This window comes from Rosa rugosa, chromosome 2 (assembly GCF_958449725.1).
Source record: "Rosa rugosa chromosome 2, drRosRugo1.1, whole genome shotgun sequence".
Classification (NCBI taxonomy): domain Eukaryota; kingdom Viridiplantae; phylum Streptophyta; class Magnoliopsida; order Rosales; family Rosaceae; genus Rosa; species Rosa rugosa.
The window spans coordinates 49,309,625-49,329,134 of NC_084821.1; the positions used below are offsets into that span (position 1 = coordinate 49,309,625).

The 19,510-nt window shown below is 39.8% G+C and overlaps 1 protein-coding gene and 1 long non-coding RNA gene across 4 annotated transcripts; both read left to right on the top strand.

The window, feature by feature from the left end:
* The first annotated feature begins 3,468 nt into the window (after window positions 1-3,468).
* Window positions 3,469-4,800, top strand: LOC133732713 (uncharacterized). Its single transcript, XR_009857289.1, has 2 exons — window positions 3,469-4,481; window positions 4,603-4,800. It is a non-coding gene; the product is annotated as an uncharacterized LOC133732713 (long non-coding RNA).
* A 9,709-nt stretch (window positions 4,801-14,509) lies between these two features.
* LOC133728173 (uncharacterized) lies at window positions 14,510-19,262 on the top strand. 3 transcript variants are annotated; one of them, XM_062155584.1, is made up of 6 exons: window positions 14,526-14,734; window positions 15,365-15,876; window positions 15,980-16,205; window positions 16,295-17,629; window positions 18,048-18,398; window positions 18,488-19,262. In XM_062155584.1, exons 4-6 carry the CDS (start codon window positions 17,168-17,170, stop codon window positions 19,001-19,003), a joined length of 1,329 nt encoding a protein of 442 aa, XP_062011568.1. In that variant the 5' UTR covers window positions 14,526-14,734; window positions 15,365-15,876; window positions 15,980-16,205; window positions 16,295-17,167; the 3' UTR covers window positions 19,004-19,262. The 3 variants fall into 3 exon arrangements, with proteins under 3 accessions (XP_062011569.1, XP_062011568.1, XP_062011570.1); XM_062155585.1 differs by lacking the exons at window positions 15,365-15,876; window positions 15,980-16,205; window positions 16,295-17,629 and having other exon boundaries at window positions 14,510-14,734; XM_062155586.1 differs by lacking the exons at window positions 14,526-14,734; window positions 15,365-15,876; window positions 15,980-16,205; window positions 16,295-17,629 and adding an exon at window positions 17,767-17,898.
* The last annotated feature ends 248 nt before the right edge of the window (window positions 19,263-19,510 follow it).

Consider the following 19,510-nt stretch of genomic DNA (forward strand, 5'->3'; position numbering starts at 1 on the left):
GAAGAGAAGAGAGAGTCCTTGTTTTCTTATTCTTTCTGGTTGTACCCATTATAAATATAGTGGAAGGTTGTTTTTCTGCCTGGTGGACGTAGGCAAAAGTTTTGCTGAACCACCTTAAATCTGTGTTCTTGTGCTCGTATATCTGTGGTTGTTTCTCTTGGTGTGCTGTGTTTATTTGTGTTTTCGACTTCACATATTGACTGATTCTCAACAAGTGGTATTAGAGCTCAGGCTCGTCTGGGAATTCAAAGTTTGGTTCGGCAAGTTCGGTGTTGTCAGAATGGAAGGAGCAAATAGCACAATGATCAAACTCACTCACACGAATTGGGTGACATGGACGCCAAGAATGAAGGAAAGTTGGGAAAGTTGGGTGACCATAAGTAATTTTGTATCTGATGGTGTACTGTCTATGGATACTGTTAAGGATAACATGCTTAACGAAGAAACAAGAAGGAAAGCTGTGGGCATATACAATGGACAAGGAAAGCTCCTCGTCACAATGGGTAAAGACAAGAATTCAGGTCGAGGGTTTAGTGGCAAGTGTCATTATTGTGGCAATACGGGCCACATGAAGCGGATGTGTCGAAAGTGGAAACAGGACAAAAAGAAAGACAACTACCAAAACGATGGCATTATGGCTACTATCTCGGGGGAGCTTCTTACTATTCAAGAATGTCTATATGTTGGTGACAAGGGTCACGATTGGTTCGTGGATACCGGTGCAAGTTGTCATGTTATTTCCAACTTGTAGCTTTTTTCCACATATGAAGCACGCGACTTTGGGATGTTAAAGATGGGCAATACAAGCTACTCCAAGATTTCGGGAATCAGAGATATTTGCATTGAGACTAATCTTGGTTACCAAATGACATTGAAGGATGTGAGGCACGTTTCTGATTTGCGTGTCAACATATTGTCTTCAAGTGCTCTTGATAGACAAGGTTTCCACCAATATATTGGTGATGGAAAGTGGACGCTTACAAACGGGTCGTTGGATGTTGCTAAAGGAGAGCTTTGTCATTCCCTATACAAGACACATAGCTTGGTATGCAGAGATGACTTGAGCGCAATGGGTGATACCTCTTCACACATATGGCGCCACAGCGAAGGCCATATAAGGAAGAAAGGTGATCTGGAAAAGAAGTCCCTAATTTCCTTTTCCAATGATGAGTTTTCTGACCAGGGAGAAGATGATCAAGAGTTGTTCTACCAGGAGGGACATGGTGATGGGTTATTCGATCAGGGGGAGCTACATGCTCCAAACATGAAGTTCTGTATCAAGTCAGCTCGGGCGGACTCCCAGTAATGGAGTGACGCCGGTATTCCTCCCTCATGGTCTGGAGGGTGAGATTGTTGGGTTTCAGCCCATGAGTCTTTCCTAAGACAATTATCTTAGAGTATGAGAATTGTTCACCCAGTAGGTTTTGGATTCCTACTGATGAATGGAGTTCCAATGAGGAATGAAAATCCTTATTGATGTAGGATTACATGTAATATTCCTTGTTGATTACAGAGAAGGAGAAGGCATAATTGCCTACCACCAATAGGAATAGGTTTCCTAATCGGTGAAGAAAGATGATATCCTTATGGCTATATAAGGAGGGGTTCTGCTCTTGGTTTTGTATCACATAGACAGAGAGTTTTGTGTATTCCATTCTCGGAATTAGAGAGTAAGAGAGGGCAAAAAAGAGAGAGATAGGAAGAGAAGAGAGAGTCCTTGTTTTCTTATTCTTTCTGGTTGTACCCATTATAAATATAGTGGAAGGTTGTTTTTCTGCCTGGTGGACGTAGGCAAAAGTTTTGCTGAACCACCTTAAATCTGTGTTCTTGTGCTCGTATATATGTGGTTGTTTCTCTTGGTGTGTTGTGTTTATTTGTGTTTTCGACTTCACATATTGACCGATTCTCAACAGAGTGTACTGCTAGATGTGCTTCAGTTTGGTAGCTTAAAAATTTGAATTGCTTAGATAATAGCTCTTCCTGAGAGCAACTCCATCAGTTTCCCTATAATCTCTGTATTAAGGAGAAAAGCTTTAGTCTCTTTTTCTTCTTCAACTCCAACAGATTCTCTATTTTACAGCAATCTCTAAAATCTTCGTAATTCTTCATTAAAATTTTAGAGATTGCTGTAAATTTAGGGAATTTAGTTTTCTCTTTTCTCACTATCCCTAAAATGGGGATAGTTATAAGGAACCTGTTGGAGCAAAAAAGACTAATTTTTCCCTGAAATAGAGAAAAATTAAAATATAAAGAAACTGTTAGAGTTACTCTGACAACTCTTACGAGCGGGTCATTATGTTTAATTTCGCTGAACTATAATAAAAATGTATGGCTACTTATTGCTTTTGACTAATTTCTCTAAAAAAAAAAGTCAAGAGCAATTAGTAACGGTATCTTTTTATTGCACAAGCCTTATTCATCTTTTATCTATCCATCTAGGCATAAAGCTAAAATGTCGAGATTAGAAATTGGGAAGAGTTCACAACCTTTGGATATTATATAGGGAGAATTACACAAATGATCACTCAACTATGACTCATTTGACACTTTGGTCACTCAATTTTCAAATATATCACTTTGATCACTTAACTATTACTCTGGCAATCACTTTAGTCACCGAATGAGCATTTTGTCTCACTTTAATCACTTCTCCCAATCATTCCAATTCAGTTTCTCAATTTTTCACAATTATTTGGACGAAATATCCTTGATATTGTGGCAAATAATTTATTTATTTTTAATGAAAAAAATTAAGGGAGTGACTAAAGTGAATAACAGATTTAAAGTTGAGTGACCAAAGTGATATATTTAAGAAGTGAGTGACCAAAGTGTCGAACATGTAAAAATTGAGTGACCATTTGTGATATTCTCCTTATTCTGTATCAAACAACAAATTTCTGAATGCGTGAGGGCCTTTTTGCAATTTCAGTCAAAGACCACTCATTAGGGTGTCACATAAGTCGTCCCAACCCATTAGGCTTTTCAAACTTTCTGCTCCAGAGTGGAAATTGAGTAATTTTCTTTGTTGTTTCTATTGAATCTTCCGATTGTAATCAGAAATGATAGAGGAGATATCATTTTTTTTTTCTTGGGTCAACAATTTCTTGGGTCAACAAAGCTAAAGGTCAATAAAGCAAAACCATAAACCAAAGGCAATAAGTAATGTATATTTTTTTTGCACAGGTTATCTTTTTTATTTTTTATTTATTTTTTTATTTTATTTTTTTATGACCCAAAGAAAAACTTACAAAGCAAAGGAAAAACCACAAGAAACACCATCTCTCAACTGATCCAACCGGAACGTTGGACACACATAAAGAGGTAAACAATAGAACCAAACTTTATGACATTCAAAGTTATAGGCTAAGGATGTTAAATAATCAGCTATAAAATTTGTCTTTCTATATATGTCGAAAGATGGTATTCTGAAACTTATTAGCCAAATCTCTATCTCGGATTAAAATCTTCATAGTCCAGGGAATTGTTACAGCATCACATATACAGTCGATGAGTAAATTAGAATCTCCTTCCATTATAATATGGTCGAGCCCTTGAAGGTACGCTGTATGCAATCCTTCTGGCAAAGATGTACGTTGAATTGAGTTCGTGGACACGTGGCAAGCTGAAATTGGAATTCATATGAATAAGTTATGGTCTACGGAAGTTTATTTCTACGTCGAAGTTTTCGGAAATTTATAAAGAGCAAAATTGACTATTCACAATGTTTGGTATTTAAGGAACAAATCCCTAGCCACTCGCTCATTCCTTTTCTCTCTCTCGGCCGCACGGGTCTTTCTCTTTCTTACCCTCCTCATCTTTCTGCTCTCGCCAGAGATCACCACTTCCGGCCACCATTTCACAACGCCACCGCCACCAGTCAAATCCAGACTGAAACCCGATCACAACCCAAGTCCATTACCGCCATAAATCGATCCCAGCCTCCGTACGCACACCGCAAAGCTCCAGTGCCACTGCCCCTCACCTTTCTTCAATTTCCGACTGTCTCCTCGCTTCACCACCATCTTGGCTCAACTCAGCAAGCAAGGAGGAGCAAAACTGAGGAGCCCCGTCACTCACCACTGCTGGACGACAACACATGAACCATTGTCAAAGCTCTTGGCCTTGCACTTCACTGTTCTTCAACCTCCGGTGAAAATCTAGTCACACCACCACCATAACTAGAGTCAAAATTGCACGAACTACTAGAGCCCCAAAGTCCTGACCTCCGATTCTGACCAGAGTCTCCGCACGCGCCGCTCCTGGCGCGTGCACCACCGTGGCTCCACCGCAGGATTTGCCTGCTACCTTACTAGGTAAATGATCGTCCATTGTCTTATGTTGGAGCTGTTTGTTGATGTGGAATGAAAACCCTAATTTGATAACTTGTTCTGGATTGTGTGAGGTTTGTGAGATTCGACGTTTTGGAGTCTTGGAGAAAGCGGGTCGATCGGCGGGTTCAGTCTGTTTGATATTGAAGAATGGTAAGGGCCTGGGTTCGTTGATCTTTTAATGTTGTAGATGAGTTGATCGAAATATTGAGTTGTTGTTGATTATGATTTGTTGTTGAATAAAATGAATTTGATATGGAATTTCCTTCGACAGACTTTATTGAAATTGTCAAAATGGTGAAAAAGAGTAGTTGTTCAAGGATTACGATTTCGTTGTTGTCCACTCTAATTATCGTTCCAAATATTATGATTGTAAGAAGCATGTTTGTCATTGACAAAGAAAGCGTAAATCGGCCAAGTCCATATGATTTTGGTAATGGCAAGGAATAAGTATGATTTGACTTAATGTAAAGAGAGATTTGACTTCGGGTAATTAACGTGATATTTTGTTATCGAAATTGGAGTGTCGGATTACAGGGTAAACTCTTTAAAGGAATTGTTGATAAGGAATTTGAGTATTAATCATTGTTGAGAGGAGAACGACATGGATAATTAATTGGCACTCTTCTTGGTTGTTAAATTGAAGTGATGGACAAGGCTCTATATATATATTTTTTTTAGGGAAATGGAATCAGGTTCCAATATATTACGACGTCACAGCGTCAAGTTAGAGGGTTTCAAGAAGCCACTCATAATACAAGTACAAACACAATAAAGACTGCGCAAAGCAGGCAAAATCTCCTAACGAAATTGCCTAAAGCAGCCAAATTATTACTAGCCAAAACTAGAAAAAATAGAAAAAGAAAATGCAACAAGTAAATTCACCCAACACCTAAGCAATCCTGAATCAAAGCAACTGACATAACAAGCATTGACGCCTAAGACCTTCATGGTGTACATCGCCGCTCATTAAATAAGCACACAGCAACGATCAAGGGCAGAATAGGAGATGAGCCGAGCCAAGCTCAATTATTGAAAGCAAATCGAAAAGCTACCACTCGCCTGAAAGCCTAAACAGGCCTGATCCAAACAAAGAAAGGGAAAAGGAAAATGGGCTTGCCTAGCTAGACCACTAGGAGCAGCCCGGGCAGGCGGAGGCCCATTGGCCAAGGCCCATCTCTTACCCCACTCCTTCCCAGACCCGCTCGCATCAGACTTCGAGAGAGCAGCCACCAATCACTAGTCTGGCGGCCGACCGTGGACCTCCACCCTGGCCATGGTCAAGTCTACCCGACCTGTACGCCGACCTGGATCAAAAGACCCCTACTCTAACAACGCACAGGCCGCCTCCTCCTCGCCGCTGAGACACTCAACCCCGGAACACCGGACAGAACACCGCACAAAAGCACAGAGCCCTTACGCAACCTCCGCCGCTGAGAAGCCCCTGGTATGCACCCTCAACCACCGCAGCCAAACCAGCCGCCGATCGGAGCCCTTGCCGTCTCAAGCTTTCCTGTTGGTACACCTAAAATAGGCGTAATAATTTAACCCTGCAATCACAAATATTAGTCAATCGTAGTATAGGAAAGAAGGGGTCTCCCGCAAAGGATTGTGCTTAATATGCAAATCTAGACTTGAAAACAGACAAAACACTAAAACTGACCTCTAATAAAGACGATATTAAAATCCCTATCTAGAAACAACGAAAAATTATGAAAATTTACAGACACGAACTAGACACACTAAGAACGACTCACACAAAATTTTAAGGGAATCGGAGTTGATTTACTATACTAAATAAATAAAAGAAAACAGAGAACAGAAAGTGACGAAAATAAAGAATTGTTTTTGGGTTTTTATTTTAGGGTTTTGAAATAAATGATAAAAGGCTAGCTAGGAACTACTTCTCACCACTAGACAATGATTACACCTATGATATGTTTACCAACTTGTTTCAATTCATTCGGATGTCCTTACCCAAGCTGTTTGGATCCAAAATGAACATTTTGGCCTGACAAGGCGTGTCTTGGAGAAATTGAGCCAATGTCAGTGGCTCAAGCTATATATTGTCGACAAGCTCGAAATATATATTTAGAGGCTAAATAAAGCCTACTATGGAAGTATGACAAGTCAACTTTAGCATATTTTCCTACTTCGGCTAGAAAAAACCGAGCTAGACAAGGAAGGAGGGGTGGCAGACTAACCAAATGAAATCGAAATGTGCTGAAACTTTCCAGATCCATTCTAGACAGCCCAAGGATCATTTCTTATGAAGAGTGCAAGAGCTTTTTTTGAGTGGAAGGCCTTCAAACAATCAGCCCAATTTTCTACAGAAGCAAACTGGAAAACTGGACCTGTAAGAGGTCCAGCAGCATTTTCGGCCCAACCACATGGAAGAAAGCTCTGAAATTTGGTCAGCATGATCTAGATTCATAGTGGAACATTTTTTATGAAGACATCATGGCCAGAATCTGAATTTCTGATGGAGATATACATGAAGGAATAAAGGAGCCGAAAGTGATTCCTTATCTCCCAAATTCATCATTCCTATTAGTGCTCCACCTCCATCTCCACCTCCCTTATCTCCCAAATTCATCATTCCTATTAGTGCTCCACCTACACCTCCACCTCCCTTATCTCCAATTAGTGCTCCACTTTCATTTGTTTAATGCCAAAGTAGTTGGCATGGTAGCCTATAAATAGAGATTATATTGAAACACAATTCACACATTCACATTCAACAACAACATCTCTAAGATGATCTAAGTTCTCTCTGGAGCAAACCTCTCTAAGAGCAACTCCTCTCCTTCTCTTTCTCTTACCGGTGATCATACTCCTAGTCCTAGTCTTCTCAGAAGCCGACTTTCAGTGCCACCAAACCCTCTGTCAACGTGCTTCGGTCCTAGTCTCCTCGGGAGCCGACGGTAGTGCCGCGACCACAACGGTTACAGAACCAGCCAAGCAAGGGTAACGCCCTAGCAACCCAGCCAAGCTAAAGTCACACTTTAGCAAGTTCTCTCTACTTCCCGGTGGTTCTCGCTCTGCTCGATCTACAACATCGAGTATCGATTTGGTGACGCAAGAAGATTAGCAAAAGTCCTCACCACGAGGCACAAAGAATCCCACGACGAGGTTGGTGCTCTCCTCGTCCACAATTGCTTGAAAGAAGTCAGGTCAAGGGACACCCCCGACGACCGCACCCGAACGGTGCTGGCACGCCCGCGCAGAAAAGAGACTGTTGACCAGCTGCAACAAAATTGGAGCCAAACATTTTGGCACGCCCAGTGGGACTACACTAGAGTCTTTTTGCATTTGTTCGCCATCATTGAGATGCTAGGGGAAAATCTTTACCAAAAGAAATTCCTAAAGTAAATAGATGGTCAATGTTGCCACCACTGGCGATACTGCCATTAATGATGAGTTTATGCCTATTCCCATCCCAGAAGGGGCAAGCATTGATGAACAGCTCGCGATCATCATGGCCAACATCGAGAGGAATAAAGAAAAGCAAGCCAGGGACATGGCCATTTTGATCGCAAAAACAAAGCAGAGGTTTCGCGATTGGGACCTAGAAATTGAGCAGAACGCTCGAGAAGAGGTCGTTTATGAGACTAACTTGCCTATAGGTGGCAATCAACCTAAGGGTCTCACTGGTGAGTCACAGCCTTACACAGAGGCTGTGCATGGAAAAGGTCATCAACAAGATTGTTCTTCTGACAATACAATTGTCGCTGAACAAATATCTGATTTCTCCACTGATCAAGCCAAATACGTGGCTACTGATCAGATGCATGGGGGGGCAAGATGGAGCCCATGTTCATTCTGTTGATCACCAAAAGGAATTCTTAAAAATTCTAATAGCCAAGCGGTGATTAAATATGATCTAGGCGACCTAATTGTTGTTTTTGAGGCTCTTGATCATGAGAATTCAAACCAACAAGTGGTCGTCTATAATGGCCAATCTGTGGCTAATTCTATGCCAACAAAGATACTTGGGGGGCAAGATTACTCCTCCTACGAGCCAAATTGCTTCCAATTCTTCGACGAGAAGTATCTTTGTTCTTTTCCTACAAGCTCTCACAGGAGGGATTTTTACTCTAAAATTTTTGATACATCAGAGCTTGGAATGAAGCATAGATGGCCTCCCCCGTGGTCTTCTAGAGGTTAGCCAAACATGGTAATGCTAGCTTCTTTCTTTCTTTGCTTTTAATTTTCTGTTAATTTTTTCGTTTCTAGTTTTCTTTTAATAAATAAAAATAATAAATAAAAAATAACAATAATAATAATAATAATAATAGCGGAATTTGGTAAAATAGTTGAATTTGGTAAGGGTTTGTGAATCATAACGGAATAGGTGAAGTCTCTTTTGTTAATATTGGCCTAAACTCCTTATTGGTGCCTAGTTCAGGTCCCTTAAGGTTAAGGGTGGCTTTTATTAACACTTGTTGAACTGTCTTCACACTTATGACATTTCTCATCTTAGTAAATATAGCCTATTTGAAATGGTGTCTAGAAAGGGGACAACGTTCATGACAGGTTCTTGAATCCAGAAGTGCGTGCAAATGGGCCTAAACCACTATGTGGGAGTAGCTCATGCCAAAATGGATTCTGCCTCTCTTGTTCGCCCTCCCCCACCTGGCCATTTCAGTAAGGTTGCCCAAAGGATTTGAAAGAAAATTTGTGTCTAGGCGACTATACTTGGGCCGCATGTCTAAACCTTGATTCACATTGTCTTATTGAATTCAACTACTTAAAAAAAAAAAAATTAAAAAAAAAAAAATAAATAAAAAAAAAAATAATAATAATAATAATAATAAAATTTAAAAAGTCATAAATACAACTCTTAGGGGGCAATTCTAAGTGTTCCTACACTCGCAAAGCTACTAAGCCGAGTCAGCGGCTCCAGAAACTTTTTCCAGCTTTGCCCTCGCAGGAAAGGCTGAGCTCAAGGGAAATGTAAGAGCCACCACCGTGACCGCCACCTCCATCGGAAGTAGTCTTCATGTTGCCAAAGATGTCCTCACCATGCATGGGAAACAGAGGAAGGGTTTCAATCTCCATGTTCATAGATCCATAATCGCCATAGTTCCCCATCTGCCCGTTAAAAGCAATCATCACACCAGCGGAAGAAGAAGCAGGTGCAGAAGATCCAAAGTTAATATACTGATCCTCATGTTTCCAATTGGTAACTTTGTCATCACCAACAAGCCCTGATCTTTGCATGGGCACATGAACATCCGAAGTGGACCTTTTCTTCTGCTTCTCTCGAGACCTTTGGTTCACAAACCAATAATAGACGTTCTTGAACTCGATCTTGCCGTACCATTTTAGCTGGAGACAGATCCTCTGAACCTGCTCTATAGTTGGGGACCTAACTCCCTTGTTGTAGAAAAGCTCATTGAGGATTCTTATATGATCTGTAGTGGGAGTCCACCTGCTCCGCCTACAAAGCATGTTAGCACTACTCCCGGCTGCTTTGTTACTTCCTCCATCCTCGGTTGGTTGCTGGGTTTGTGGTTCCATTGGTGAAGGATTGAGAGAATGCGAGAATTGAAGAATGGTGGTGACAAGTAATTAAGAAAGATTGATGTTAGAAATATTGGAGTTGATGAAATGGTTTTGGGATTGGAGATTGTGGAGGAAGATATAGGCATGCAAATATCCACCCTTGGATGGACGGTCGAAGAGAAGAGTCAAACTGAGTGTCAGTAAAGCGTGATTAAAGTTGCCTTAAATCTCGGAAAAGAATGGATTAATAGCATGTGGGGAAACCGAACGGTTTTCGAGGAGGTAACTGTTCTTTTCACGAGATTATTTTTCACGACCGTTGTTTTTCAACGAGTGATTAGTGCCTTAAATCTCGGAAAAGAAGGAATTATTGGCGCTAAGAGTTTTGAGTTGGGAGCCAGCAAGTGGATCCAAAAGATACATATGTCCTCAAAAACCTCGCCGCGAGGCTCTTTTTGATGCGGAGCATATTTTAAAAGTTCATATTTTTTTTTTTTTTTTTTAATAATATACAACTATGGGGGCCTATATTTGGGGCTTTGCGAGACACAATTATTGACTTCTCACGGATATTTGGATATCAGGATAAGAAAATATTATTATATTCATAAAGTGGCTTTGCGATCAAAAGCAGTCTCCTTCGCATGGGGGGCACGCTAAAGTTTTGATTGCCTACAACCTGCCCAAGTTTTGCCAGATCCATGGGGGGCAATAAAGTTGGCAAAGGAAGCGTCAGTTCATGACAAAGGCAATTCAATAGTGGCATTCAAGCTTTATGGCCTATTTAGAGGCCTATATGGAAACAGTCAAGCCAATACAAGTGGCTTTGGAGCAACAACATTATAAGAGGAGTGCTGATTCAAGACCTCTTTAGTCAAGACGAGGACCTTTGACTTCGAGGTCTGGGGGGCAATGTTTGGACCCAAAATGAACATTTTGGCCTGACAAGGCGTGTCTTGGAGAAATTGAGCCAATGTCAGTGGCTCAAGCTATATATTTTCGACAAGCTCGAAATATATATTTAGAGGCTAAATAAAGCCTACTATGGAAGTATGACAAGTCAACTTTAGCATATTTTCCTACTTCGGCTAGAAAAAACCGAGCTAGACAAGGAAGGAGGGGTGGCAGACTAACCAAATGAAATCGAAATGTGCTGAAACTTTCCAGATCCATTCTAGACAGCCCAAGGATCATTTCTTATGAAGAGTGCAAGAGCTTTTTTTGAGTGGAAGGCCTTCAAACAATCAGCCCAATTTTCTACAGAAGCAAAACTGGAAAACTGGACCTGTAAGAGGTCCAGCAGCATTTTCGGCCCAACCACATGGAAGAAAGCTTTGAAATTTGGTCAGCATGATCTAGATTCATAGTGGAACATTTTTTATGAAGACATCATGGCCAGAATCTGAATTTCTGATGGAGATATACATGAAGGAATAAAGGAGCCGAAAGTGCTTCCTTATCTCCCAAATTCATCATTCCTATTAGTGCTCCACCTCCATCTCCACCTCCCTTATCTCCCAAATTCATCATTCCTATTAGTGCTCCACCTACACCTCCACCTCCCTTATCTCCAATTAGTGCTCCACTTTCATTTGTTTAATGCCAAAGTAGTTGGCATGGTAGCCTATAAATAGAGATTACATTGAAACACAATTCACACATTCACATTCAACAACAACATCTCTAAGATGATCTAAGTTCTCTCTAGAGCAAACCTCTCTAAGAGCAACTCCTCTCCTTCTCTTTCTCTTACCGGTGATCATACTCCTAGTCCTAGTCTTCTCAGAAGCCGACTTTCAGTGCCGCCAAACCCTCTTTCAACGTGCTTCGGTCCTAGTCTCCTCGGGAGCCGACGGTAGTGCAGCGACCACAACGGTTACAGAACCAGCCAAGCAAGGGTAACGCCCTAGCAACCCAGCCAAGCTAAAGTCACACTTTAGCAAGTTCTCTCTACTTCCCAGTGGTTCTCGCTCTGCTCGATCTACAACATCGAGTATCGATTTGGTGACGCAAGAAGATTAGCAAAAGTCCTCACCACGAGGCACAAAGAATCCCACGACGAGGTTGGTGCTCTCCTCGTCTACAATTGCTTGAAAGAAGTCAGGTCAAGGGACACCCCCGACGACCGCACCCGAACGGTGCTGGCACGCCCGCGCAGAAAAGAGACTGTTGACCAGCTGCAACAAAATTGGAGCCAAACTAAGCCAATGATGTGTTGATCTTAGCCTATCAACCTTTCTTACTTGGTATGTTAAGAGAATGATGTCTTCAACTTAACCTAGCTCTAGAATGGAACCTAGAGTGATGTTCTCGCACAGCTCTCACCTAGAAGTCATTAAGGTCAAAAAGATTATGAATAAGGCTAGGCAATTTCGGTACTGATGTTGTCCTAATCTACCTAGATATTGGTTCATAAGAATGGGTCTCAAGTCATTCAATCGCTACTCTAGAATGCATATAGACATGGATGATCATACACACATTCATAGCAATATAACCTAGCATGCTTACTAATGTTGGCCACCACTAACAAACATACAAGATTAATCAATGATAAACCAATGAACCAATAAACAACCAAAATCCAAGAAACATATTAATAAACACCAATATCATAAATTACATCATGTCTAGGGCTGAAAGCAGCCCCTAACTATGGAAAACTATTAGCAAGACATAAAAGAAATAAAATAAAACAAGAAAAGAGAGGAAGGAGAGGATGGCAGCAATGGATTGATGTTGTGCGTCCAAAGATGTCTACAATGATGCCCTAGACTCCTTTTTATATAGTTATTGCGTCAAGACTTCTCCTCCTCCAAGAACTAAGGAATTTGATCTCTAATTAAAGGACTTTTAATTCTTCTTCCCTTATAGCTGTAGGAGACAATCTTTCCTTCTTTGAACTCAGATTCGCGTGCAGTCTGACCTCCTTGTACTAAATCGGTCATAACTTTTTCTAGAAAAATCATATTCACAAACCGTAAAAAGCTTTGGAAACTAGACATCCGAGGCTTTCTATCAATATAAAGATAATTATCTGGATCGTCCTGAGCTGCTCTCAGTACTCTGTCGAAGTTGACTGATCTGCACGGGCAGATTTGCTGATTTTGACTTTCAATCCCTCTTTTGCTTCTTTTCTTCTTCTTTGCTCTAAAATACCTACAAAACATATAAACAAAGTAAAGAACTGGAAAATATCAAGAACTAACAATGAAAATATAAAGGAATTCGATATAAATAATGTACAATTACGCTCCTATCACCTGTCGAAACACTGATCTGGAAACAACTCCACAGAGGAAACCAGAGGACTGCAACACCGCTCCTTGCCCTCGTCGTCGTTGTCCCGTCGCCGCCTGGTTTGGGGACCGTGAGATCGCCGCCGCCAGCAATCGAAACCCTAGGTTTCGCAAGCGAGGTCGCTCCAAAATCCCCGGAGGCCTCCGAAAGTTAGAGAGTTTCTGAAATTCTCATATTACTTGGACAAGGCTCTATATTGGTTTAACTATAAAGGTTTTTAAGTATTTAAAGGTGTAATTATTATTAGTAAGTTATTGATAGGAGTATAACTTAATATTAAAGGACCGAGCGTGATCACTTAATGTTGAGCGAGAGATACAATTAAAGAAGAGGTGAAGGAGAATGAGTATAGTGTCAACTTAGAAGGTTTCAGCATTTTTGTCATTTCCCTATGATTAGACATTTGATTTTAAAATAAATTAATGCATGCAGTACTACTTTCGAGCATTTATTTATTATGAGATTTATTTATGATTTTATGGCTTATTGAGATATTGAGTTTTATGAGTTTTGATTTATCGAGATTTCGTGATTAACGCTTTCGATGATTTATCTTCAGAGTTATTATTGAGTTTCCTTTTTGGAAGCATTTATTTAAGTATTTGAGTATGATCGATTTCTCGAGACTATATTATGATTTAATGAGTTCAGTTTATTAGAGGAGGTAAATATGTTAGTGCATGCATGCATTACCTGGTCGGCAGTACTCTCCAGAATATTTCGGTCGGCAGTACCCTTCGATGCATCATTTGGTTAGCGGTACCCTCCAGATGGCATGAGATAGTTAGTCGGCAGTACCCTCTAGCCATCACTTCCTCATTCGGTCGGCGATACCCTCTGATGCGTCCCTGGTCGGCAGTATCCTCTAGGTGGCATGAGATGACTAGTTGGCAATTCCCTCTAATCACCGCCTATTTTACGATATGAGTAATTTTAATGTGATTTCGAAGACTTCTAAGGTGATTTGAGATATTTCTTTATGAGAGGTTTTGAAAGGATTTTGAGATGATTTACAGAGGATTTGAGTTCATTTGAGATATCAATACTAGAGGATAATCGAGAGTATTTTACTGATTTTGCACTACTTTTTAAGAGAATAATTTGGGAAAGCATTAAATCTTATTTAATTTTCTTTTGAAATTATTTATTTTTCGTCCACTCATTCTAATAATTTTTAAATGCTTTTTCCTGGTCTTTTCGGTTTTACGTGCCCAGTCTGCAGATAGGTTGAGGTCGAGCTTGCGTAGGCGCTGAGGTATAGTGTTCACTGCTTCCGACTTCCTATAGGTTAAGGCTATGTTTGTTACGTGGGATTGGACTGGATTGGAGTAGCTTATTTTATTAAGTAAGACTTATCCCATGTTTGGCACACATGAGGACCCAATTAAATGAGATTGTGGAGTCCCCGCATCAGCTCCCAACCTTCTTACATAGAACCCCCAAATCTCACCGGACTGTGGAAGCAAGGGCTTCAACAACGCTCATTAGTCTCTCCATCCCTTTCGCGCGCTTCAGCCTCGCCTCTCCATCTCTTTCGCGCTTCAGCCTCATCTCTTCACTCTCGATCAAGCTTCATCCTCCTTGAACTGCTCATCCAGGTTCAATTTCTTCTCTCTCATGCTCCTTTTGCTTTGATTCTGATTCCCTCTTCCCTTCGACCCCTTCTAGCTTCTTCTTCTTGTGTATCTACTGTGATTTGTTAAATTGAAAACTATGGATTGATTTTCTATGAACAATTGTTTATGGGTTCTAACAATTGGTGTCTGGGTAGCTTGATTTGCTAAGAATTGATCAATTTCAAGACTGGTTTTTTCTTCTTCTTTTAACAACGTCTGTGTTTTATTTTTCTCCTTTCTCCTTTTTGCTGCCTTCTTCTTTTCCCTCTTTTCCGTTTTGCTTCCCTCTTTTTCCTCTTTTGTTTTTCTCTCCTTTTTGCTGTCTCCTTCTTTTCCCTCTTTTCCGTTTTGCTTCCCTCTTTTTCCTCTTTTGTTTTTCTCCTTTCTCCTTTTGTTGTCTTCCTTTTCCCTTCCGTCTATATGTTTTCTCCTTCTTGTAAAAGATTAATTTAATTCAGATAAAAGAAGGAAAAACTTGCTCCATCAGATATGTATTTTCTACACATATTAATTGCTTTACAATAACAGACGCTATTGTGAAAACTTGCTCCAAAAAACTTCTTCTTTGGTTGGTTGTTTTCATTGATTTTGGATGTTACTGTGAAATCTTAGATATGGATCGAAGGCAAATTATGTTGCTCTTATTGGTGGAGTTGTGGCACCTAGAGACAATGTGTGCTTGTACTATGCTTGTGCTACTGATGTTTAATTTGAGACGAAGACGTGCTGAAAGACATGCTCTAAATAATCGTTCATTCGTTAGACGTGAGACTCGTTTGAGTTATCTAGATAGTATTATAGGTAATAGTGACACTGAATGTGTACACGAATTAAGAATGGATAGAAGGGCTTTTGGCCTTTTGTGTGAACTGCTTCGCACAGATGGAAAGATAAAGAGTGATGGTTTGGTGTCTGTGGAAGAGCAAGTATGTATGTTTTTACATATACTTTCACATCATGTGAAGAATCGTACTATTAGAGGTAGATTTTTTCGATCTGGAGAGACTATTAGTAGGTATTTCCATTCTATACTACAAGGTGTTTTACGATTGCAAGGTAGTTTGTTGAGGGTACCTGATCCGGTACTTGCTGACTGCACAGATCGTAGATGGAAGTGCTTTAAGGTTAGTTTTTTTAGGGACTCCAGTTATGCCTTTTCTGATTGTTAAAGGTTCATCTCTATATATGCAGTTTATAAACTTCATGAATATATATATTTTGTAATAGAATTGCTTGGGGGCACTAGATGGAACTTACATTAGAGTGCGTGTACCTGCAATTGACAAGCCAAGATACCGTACAAGAAAGGGTGAAGTTGCTACAAATGTGTTAGCTGCTTGTTCTCGTGATATGCAGTTCATATTTGTCTTACCGGGTTGGGAGGGATCGGCATCGGACTCTAGAGTTCTTCACGATGCAGTGACTAGGCCGAATGGATTAAGAGTTCCCACTGGTAAGGCTATTGGATTAGTTGTGTAGATTAAATTAATGCAGTTTATGTGCCTTTCACACACTAATAGGAATTTTTATTTTGGCTATTAGGTTATTATTACCTTGTAGATGGGGGTTACACAAATGGTGAAGGATTTCTTGCACCATATAGAGGAACAAGGTATCATTTATCAGAATGGGATGAAAGAAATATGCCTAGGGATCATGTGGAATATTTTAACATGAAGCATTCGAAGGCAAGAAATGTCATAGAACGGTGTTTTGGAATGCTAAAAGGAAGGTGGGGAATACTAAGGAGTCCATCATTTTATCCAATAAAGACACAATGCCGCATAATTACGGTTTGTTGTCTTTTACATAATTTTATTAGGAGAGAAATGTCCATTGATCCGATGGAGTATGCAGTATGTGAATTAGATGCTCAAAATGGGGAAGAAGTTGATGTAGTTGGCACGGTTGAAGCGTCTAATCAATGGACTACTTGGAGGAATGAATTAGCTTCACAAATGCATAATGAATGGACGGGAAGAAGGGTTGTAAGGGCTGCCGGAGATACAGGGGTTTCAGGTGCTGCTGCAAGGGCTGCAAGGGATGCAAGAGCTGCAAGGGATGCAAGGGCTGCAAGGGATGCAAGAGCTTCAAGAGAATAAATCATTGACGGAATGCTTTAAATACATCTAATAAGTACTAAGGATCATTATTTATATAGTTTTTGATTTGTTGTGAACACTAATGCATTTTAATTCTTAGGAGTGTTTTTCTACTAAGTACTAAGGATCAATTCCAGTTGCTTCAACCATCTGTTGAGTGTTTTTCTACTTGAGAATAAACATGGGTTTGTTTATTGAGTTTCTTTTGTAAATCTACTCTCGTGATATGTAGCTTGGTGATGTTATTGTTATCTTCTGTAAAGAGAGAAACAATCTGCGTGTTCAATTGTTTGGGAATCTACTATGCTGCATAATGGGGAGTGATTGCATTTCTATATTGTGGATTGTTCGAATGGATGCAGTGCAACCACTCTTTTTGCACTTTCTCCTTTTTGCTGTCTCCTTCTTTTCCCTCTTTTCCGTTTTACTTCCCTCTTTTTCCTCTTTTGTTTTTCTCCTTTCTCCTTTTTGCTGTCTCCTTCTTTTCCCTCTTTTCCGTTTTGCTTCCCTCTTTTTCCTCTTTTGCTTTTCTCCTTTCTCCTTTTGCTGTCTCCCTTTTACCTTTTGTTGTCTTCCTTTTCCCTTTCCTCTATATGTTTTTTCTACGCATATTAATTGCTTTACAATAACAGATGCTACTGTGAAAACTTGCTCCAAAAAACTTCTTCTGGTTGTTTTCATTGATTTTGGATGTTACTGTGAAATCTTAGATATGGATCGAAGGCAAATTATGTTGCTCTTATTGGTGGAGCAAGACGGGGAGCCTAGAGACAATGTGTGCTTGTACTATGCTTTACAATAATAGATGCTACTCTAAGCTTTGAGTCTATATGCGTATGAGTGTATTATTTGAGTCTATATGCGTATGAGATATAGCTTTTCTGTAGGTATGTGATGTCCAAGTTGATGTGAATTGCTGTGTCTCGTCTTAGGCAAGAAAAATCTCAATATTGATCTTCTAATTTCCACATTTTGAATTGATGCACAAATCCTTCTTTAGTAACTGTACTGAAAATGCAAATTCAGAAGGATTTGATTTTGGTGGTAAGAATTAAATCAATTAGTTCTTGACGAAGTTTTTGTTACAATCCTTTTTCTTACCTAAGAGGAACCTAGACACAGCCATTTACCACTTATGCTCTTTAGATAATCATGTTTATGTTTCCTTGACCATGTCATGTTGATTTTTTTAGAAAATGGAAAGTGGTGATGAAAATACAGAGCAAGGGAAGTCAAGACGTGTATGGACCAGCTTTGAAGAAGAGTCTTTGTTGAATGTTCTTGACGGAATTATTGCTGGAGGACAACGCTGCGACACTGGTAGTTTCAAATCTGGTACTTTAATCAAAATAGAGAATGCTTTAAATCTTTTATGTCCCAATTCCAATCTGAAGGCAAGTCCACATATTGAGTCAAAGTTGAAGAAACTTAAGAAAGATTATAGCATAATCTATGACATGATGAACAAGAGTGGATTTGCATGGAATGATATCAAAAAGTGCATTGAAGTTGATAGTAATGAAGTATGGGAAACGTATTTGCAGGTAATGAGGAAGTTTCATTGAGTTTGATTTTTAAGCTAACTTATTTCATTGCTGCACTTTGATCGATTCATTTTCTGTTTCTGTCATAGCACAACAAAAAGGCAAAGGGATGGAGAAACAAGAAGTATCCATTATTTGATAGACTAGCTACCATCTTTGGGAGTGACCGTGCTACTGGAAATGGGGCTGAGGTCCCTGCTGATATGATGGAGGAGCAGAGCAACAATGAAGATGATATAGGCATTGGGAATGACACAAGCCCCATGTCAATGAGGCAAGATAGCACTGGACAATCTCAGGTCAGTCAGAAAAAGAGGAAAAGAAATGATGAAGATAAAATTATGCTTGCATTGGATAAATTGTTTGAAGAATCTGGAAAAAGAATGCAAGCAGTGACTGATGCCATAGTGAAAGGTAATGAAGATCGATCTGATATTGCTAAGGAACTTAAGAAAATGGGACTTTCTGTTCTAGACCAAATTGAGGCATTGAAAATCATTTTGGATAAGCCCCAAAACATATCTGTGTTCATGTCCTTAGATGATGAAGTGAGGAAAGTGTATGTCGAGAACTTGCTTGCGGGCACTGCTAGAGGATCTACCTAGCTGCTGTTGCAAGATATGTTCTTTTTTTTGTTTGGACAACTACAACAGTTGCTGCCTTAACACATGTTGGACAAGTTCCTTCTTTTGCTAGATTAACATTCATTTTTGTAATTGCTAGATGGAACATTATTAGCATGTGGAATGTTAAATCAGTGTATCACTGTGTTGTATTAATAGGTGGACTTGTTGATGTGTAAAAACTAACTACAAAGTATGTAGATTGTGGTTGCTCTTCTCAATCTATGATTATTTTGCTGTATGTGAACTTTGCTGCAAATTACCAACTTTTAGTCCAATACACTAACAAACATGGGATATGACTATTTTCACTATTCTGCTCTTTAGTCCTAAGCAGTACCAAACATGGGTCATGTATTAACATAGCATATCCCAGGCTAGAAGAGTCCTGGACTATTATATGAAATAAGCTTGGAGATAATAGTCCCATGTAACAAACATAGCCTAAGTGTTTAATCTACTTGTACTCTATTTTAGTTCATTGTTTAA

Bases quoted from the DNA above. Each gene is read 5' to 3' on its own strand.
- LOC133728173 (XM_062155584.1), top strand. From the start codon at position 17,168: ATGGGGAGTGATTGCATTTCTATATTGTGGATTGTTCGAATGGATGCA. The intron at 17,630-18,047 runs GTGTGCTTGTAC...TGATTTTTTTAG, and splicing joins ACGGGGAGCCTAGAGACAAT to AAAATGGAAAGTGGTGATGA. The intron at 18,399-18,487 runs GTAATGAGGAAG...TTTCTGTCATAG, and splicing joins TATGGGAAACGTATTTGCAG to CACAACAAAAAGGCAAAGGG.